Source organism: Diaphorina citri, unplaced genomic scaffold, assembly GCF_000475195.1.
Source record: "Diaphorina citri unplaced genomic scaffold, Diaci psyllid genome assembly version 1.1 scaffold1746, whole genome shotgun sequence".
Taxonomy (NCBI): domain Eukaryota; kingdom Metazoa; phylum Arthropoda; class Insecta; order Hemiptera; family Psyllidae; genus Diaphorina; species Diaphorina citri.
Window position 1 is genome coordinate 1 of NW_007379172.1, and position 6,241 is coordinate 6,241.

General features: G+C 38.1%; 1 protein-coding gene and 1 long non-coding RNA gene across 3 annotated transcripts; one reads left to right on the forward strand and one right to left on the reverse strand.

The window, feature by feature from the left end:
• Positions 1-1,567: 1,567 nt before the first annotated feature.
• Positions 1,568-3,041, reverse strand: LOC103517097 (lariat debranching enzyme-like; the record flags this gene model as incomplete). The annotated part of the gene is made up of 4 exons (XM_026829317.1): positions 3,028-3,041; positions 2,890-2,938; positions 2,371-2,582; positions 1,568-1,821 (listed from the first exon to the last, which is right to left on the reverse strand). Coding segments are annotated over exons 1-4 (529 nt in total), but the record flags the coding sequence as incomplete, so codon positions are not given.
• Positions 3,042-3,105: 64 nt separating this feature from the next.
• On the forward strand, positions 3,106-4,915 carry LOC113470683. Of its 2 annotated transcripts, none has more exons than XR_003393639.1 (2): positions 3,106-3,208; positions 4,591-4,906. It is a non-coding gene; the product is annotated as an uncharacterized LOC113470683 (long non-coding RNA). The 2 variants fall into 2 exon arrangements; XR_003393640.1 differs by lacking the exon at positions 3,106-3,208 and adding an exon at positions 3,525-3,605 and having other exon boundaries at positions 4,591-4,915.
• The last annotated feature ends 1,326 nt before the right edge of the window (positions 4,916-6,241 follow it).

A 6,241-nucleotide genomic window follows, 5' to 3' on the forward strand; every position in this document is an offset into this window, starting at 1 on the left:
TCTAGTAAGTAGGGATCCTGATAAGGTCTCAGGTGGTTGTTTACAAATGAACAGGGACTTACCGCTCACAAGTGGAGTTGAGAAAATGGGATCTTCACACAGATTTTAACCCATTTAATCTACTTGAGAACTTTTAATTCTTTTTTAAAAGGAGATAGCGATAACTTGAAAAAGTAATTTTTCTTTTCTAAATTCTAATTCTAATCCATGATCGCACGGCGCACGGCTCGCTCACCTCCATTTTTATCCATGAATCGCTAACCTCCCATCCACCACCCTTGAAAAGTTCGTTGGCTTCACATTGGTAAAAAAAACCCTACAAATGTGAAGCTAGCATATTTTTAATTTCAGGGGTACCCAAAATTGGAAAATATTGAAATTAGGGCGCACTTTCAATTTTTTACTTTGGTTCTTTTTTTTTTTACTTTCATCTTCGAGAGTACGAGAGTAGGACATTGATACTTAAATTTTCTTTTTCTTCTCTTGCTTTTCAATCAATGCAATGGTGTCGTAAATTTTCTCTAGCTCACCGTGGGCACAGCCTTCGACAGCGATTTTCATCCTGTATTATCTAGGAAAGGAAATATCAAATTAAATAAATGGAAACACCTTGTTAATTTAATTAAAAGAAAATGTAGGTAATTTTATAAAAGTTCAACAGAATCAACAGAAGCCACTAAGCCAGGGATTTTTTTTTTTCAAATTTAAATTTTTGTACATGTGTGAAGGTAGCGCATAATCAAAGTTCAATATTTTGTACATGTGTGAAGTTAACGCATTCTTTTTTCTGAGCCTCTGTTTCAAGATGGCCGACATGTGATTTTGTGATTGTGATTGCCCGGCAAAATTTGAAAATCTTCAATTTTCTATTTTGCATTTTTGCCATTTTATTAAGAAAAGTTGGGAAATTCATTTCATTTAAGAAATCCAATAAATTCCATTTTTACTTGGGTTTATCTTTTATCACCATAGATAACCATCTGGTTTTGGAATGTAGTGTCGAATTTCTTGTTCTTGTCTTCATCCTAGTAACCAGCTTGTCAGGTGTTTCTGACGGATATTGTCACAACACAAACCATCTGTTGACAATCACTCACATAGACTTATCAAAAAAGTAAAAATAAATAGTTGAAAATCACCAAAAAAGGATGTTCTTCAGGTTCTGCTGAAGTGAGAAATGTTTCTAAAATAGTTGATTGAAAGTGAAAAGTTCAGCTTCCGAGATCAACTTTGCACTCAAACCCAAGCTGTTATCAGTCATACTTCTTATCTAATCTTAGATTTGTTCTATCACAATGATCAAGGCAATACTGGTGTTCAACAATCATGGGAAGCCCAGACTGTCAAAATTCTATCATTATTTTGTAAGTTGAATGTTTTTTTTACCCAAGTAAGTAAGTACATAAATTTAATTTGGTTCAGAAAATTTCTCTGGCCATCCAAAGGGACAATTGTTTGAGCATCATGAGCATGTTGGTACCTACCCTTTGATAAAAATATTTATGAAGTATCTGGGGCTCATTCATCTATCAGGGTCACCTATACATATAATTAGTAACTAGTGGACAATCATGATTGTTGAGTGAACTGGGCGTGGACTGGGCTAGTAACAACGCGAGGGGATCGTCTATGCACAGTTGCTCACAGAAGGTGGTTGTGTTGGGGTGGACTTTAGAGTGTGCCTGTTTGTTTCGATTGGATGAGGGCTGGTTTGGGTTGTATGGGGGAGCGGTACAGATGAAGTTGGAGGGAACGGTGAAGTTGCTGTCGAATTTGTTTGCTATCAATGCCAACTCGTCAGGGGTGGGAGTGAAAGTGTACCTGTGTGGACAGGGATAAAACAATGAAATCAATTTAACATTGCAACAAGTATGTCCAGTCATCCTGGAAGTGAGAAAAGGGGAAGAGTCCAGTTAAAGGTGATGATTCTGTCTGTTTAATTTGTGATAACTCTCAGTCAGTTGGTCAAATTTTGATAAAAATTGGTACACATTTTGAGGGACTTTTCTTTCTTGGAGTGAGCTCCTAAAGTAATAAAATTAAGCTACAACTACTTTTTCCTTGTGTGATTTCCCCCCCCCCTCCTTTTTTGAAGAAAATAATCAAAATGTAAATAAATTTTATTTTTTTGTGCTGTCATTTTGTTTAATCTGTGATAACTCTCAGTCAGTTGGTCAAATTTTGATAAAAATTGGTACACATTTTGAGGGACTTTTCTTTCTTGGAGTGAGATCCTAAAGTAATAAAATTAAGCTACAACTACTTTTTCCTTGTGTGATTTTTCCCCCTCCTTTTTTGAAGAATATAATCGAAATGTAAATAAATTTTATTTTTTTGTGCTGTCATTTCGAGCTACTTATTTTCACTTACCGTTCATTAGAGTTGTTGGGTCCGGGCAGATAATTATATGTGGACTTCACACTCAGTAGGTGATTGGTGAGGAATAGAACTGTCAACCACTCATGATCATATTTCAACTCTAGAGGTTCGGAAGCTTTGTGTTCTATGTCTAGGATTTGTAGAAACCGTCTCTTGGGTAAACACTTGTCCAGGGCAAGGAATTTGGTTCTCGATCCATCAGTCTGTGAGAAAAAGGAAAGAGTACTTAGTTTCAAGTTTCAATACTTTTTTTTTCCTTTGAGGAAGACAGGATAAGAGAAAGCCAGCCTTTCCGAGAATGATCTGTTCAGGATAAAATCTGCCCCGGGTGGGAATTGAACCCACAACCTAGCACTTACAAGGCAGATGCTCTAAAAACCACACTAACTAGACGGGCTTTTCAATACTTTGGCTTAACCAAGAAGTACATTTTTTACGTTTCTGAAAGATCTTATATGAAGGGGGATATAATAAGGTAAAGATTGTAAACAAATTTAATGATTCACTTACGTAGGGTATCACAGCGGAGAACTTTGTGTGCAAATGAGCATTTTTCAACCTAACCCAGTTTATTTAATAGGTAAGAATTATCCCAAACTGCTAGCTTCCAAGGCTGGACAGGAATTTTGTTGTAATTCGTTCACAGGCGAGTTAGGGAACATAAAGGACAGTTGGGCAAGCTTTTGAAATCTCTATAAAATGAAATGATAAAACCTTCTTCTTTTTTCAGGCTGGTATTTCGGCTGCTCCTTCGCGCGCTGTGTCTGCAATGAAGAATATCAACATCTCCCAACAACTCAAGGATATTAAGCTACCTGATCTACCACAGGTAAGTTAACAACCACAATCCCATTGTTTAACAACCACATATTCTTGTATGACAAATAACAACCACCACATCTTCTAATCAAGTGAAGAGTATTGGTCATTCATCATCATGAAAATCAATCCTAAGATTGATAAGAAGCTCTCCACTCTTCTCCATTTGTCGTCTTCCTTTTCATTTCTGTGTAAGAGTTTGGTTCCGGAGTTCTTCACAATCTGGTGTATTTAATCATTATTTCATCTTAATGTCATATGAAACTTCACAAAGTTACTGAACTTCACAAAGTTATGTTGACATCTTGTTTTCTAGGGAAGAAAAAATTTCGCGCGCTGTGTCTGCAATGAAGAATATCAACATCTCCCAACAACTCAAGGATATTAAGCTACCTGATCTACCACAGGTAAGTATCTGGTCCCATTGTATAACAATCACATATTCTTGTATGACAAATAACAACCACCACATCTTCTAATCAAGTGAAGAGTATTGGTCATTCATCATCATCATGAAAATCAATGCTAAGATTCATAAGAAGCTCTCCACTCTTCTCCATTTGACGTCTTCCTTTTCATTTCCGTGTAAGAGTTGGATCCGGAGTTCTTCACAATCTGGTGTATTTAATCATTATTTCATCTTAATTTCATATGAAACTTCACAAAGTTACTGAACTTCACAAAGTTATGTTGACATCTTGTTTTCTAGGGAAGAAAAAACTAAATACTTAGCTTGGATGGTAGCGCGTCTGATTTCTAAGCGCTAGGTCGTGGGTTCGATTCCCTCCCGGGGCGGATTTTATCCTACATACATAGATAAGGTTCGTTCTCGGATAGGCTGGCTTCCTCCTATTCAATCTTCCTTCTCTCTTCGATTCCGGGACGATAGACCTTCGTTCTTACAGTTCCCTCTATCAAACCTCTTGGAAAAAAACTCATTAATCGAAAAATGAGTGATCACATAGATAAGGTTCGTTCTCGGATAGGCTGGCTTCCTCCTATTCAATCTTCCTTCTCTCTTCGATTCCGGGACGATAGACCTTCGTTTTTACAGTTCCCTCTATCAAACCTCTTGGAAAAAAACTCAGTAATGGAAAAATGAGTGATTACCTATTAAAATTAATATATTCGTATTTTTAGCTAACTTTCCTTTAGGGATGAGTTGCTAATTTTTCGGGTCGGGTTTGTGGTTTTCAGAACTAAAGTTCTAGCATGATCATGGTGTTCCGTGCCCAGTGCGGTGGTTCTGGACACGGAAAGACAAGTAAGCATTATCATGAGTGATCTAAATGTGTTGAAAAAGTATTTCATTTTTCAATCATTTCATTTCTTCATTTAAAGAGGAGGTTAACAATTAGAGTCGTATTCATAATTTTATCTTTTCTTCCCCAGGCAATCAAGGAGCTGAAGTTCTGACCGTCTTTCATGCCTACTCCGTCCAGTAGCAGTAGTAAATCATCGCCGCAAGTGAGTAGCCTAGTGAGTGGCGCTACTCACTTGTCCAGTGTTCAGTGTACGTCCGATGCGACTCATCTTGAAAATTCACAGCTTTCCATTACCGATCGAACGTATTCTAAATAGAAACGTGAGCTTGTTTTACCGCATAGTAGATTTATAATAATGCTTACTTGTCTTTCCGTGTCCAGAACCACCGCACTGGGCACGAAAAACCATGACAATGCTAGAACTTTAGTTCTGAATACCACAAACCCGACCCGAAAAATTAGCAACTCATCCCTAAAGGAAAGTTAGCTAAAAATACGAATATATTTACGTGAGCTTGTTTTACCGCATAGTAGATTTATAATAATGCTTACTTGTCTTTCCGTGTCCAGAACCACCGCACTGGGCACGAAAAACTATGATAATGCTAGAACTTTAGTTTTGAAAACCACAAACCCGACCCGAAAAATTAGCAACTCATCCCTAAAGGAAAGTTAGCTAAAAATACGAATATATTAGGTATAGTAAATCATTGAGGCTGGGTTTCGACCTATTCTGACGGGCTGATGCGTCCATAACAAAGCGGACTTTAGTCGTGGCACTATCTTCCTTTATAACGGCGTGATACGGAAAATAACACGACTTCTTACCTAAATCTTCCTCGGCAACCCTTTCTAAAATGCCGCTCTCTAATTGCGATGTTATATTCTTCTCGCACGCTTCTAAAATCCCGTCCTTCTTATGTCTCGCGAGTAGAGACTTCAGTCTTCCAAATGCCAATCCGTAGTTGGACTGAACCTCTCGACTTTCATTCTTCCATGGAAAGTCCACCGAGTATCTACTATCCTCGTACTGTAGTCCCGCCTCGAAGGACTGCAACGCTAGGTCATCATCTGAAACACAATGATTTTCTTTAATTCCGATTGTCAATAGGTCCCAGAGCTTATTAATGTCCTTTGAGGGATCTATACTTATTTCCGTCCTAGTGAATAACACAGAACGAGCGATGCTCTGATCAGGTTCTAATTCTACTACATCACGACCTGATTTACTCCCGCTCAGAACGTATCCACAGATTGTGTTCAACAGGAATAGGTTGTTATCTATTTGGATTCTTTCCCCCAACACAAACTGAGCATAATAGTCTACCCCTATAAGGATGTCGAATTCCTGAGCAGGTTTCTCTAATAAAAACTTATCTGCTAATGTATACCGCTCATTTATCTGACTCAAAAACTCGGTATGATAACTACGAGGGTTACTACTACATACAATGTTAGGTACTACAAATAAATTCAATTGATAAGGTTTCTCCTCGGCAAATATCTCAATTGTCACTTCAGATGCCGTCATTTTCTTCGGCTCAAGCGCTCCGAACGTAAACACATTCATAGGAACGGCTTGACCACTCTTTAAATCTAATAACTTACTCAACTTCTCACTCATGTAGGAATGGCTACTCGCGCTATCTAAGATAGCACGCACGGGAATGACTCTACCGGCTTTCTTGTCATGGACTCTCAGTAGTACTGTCTGCATGTAGACAACAGTACCCAGGGCGCAGGATACTGCTGAGAGTACCGTGCCCTTATCTTTCTGC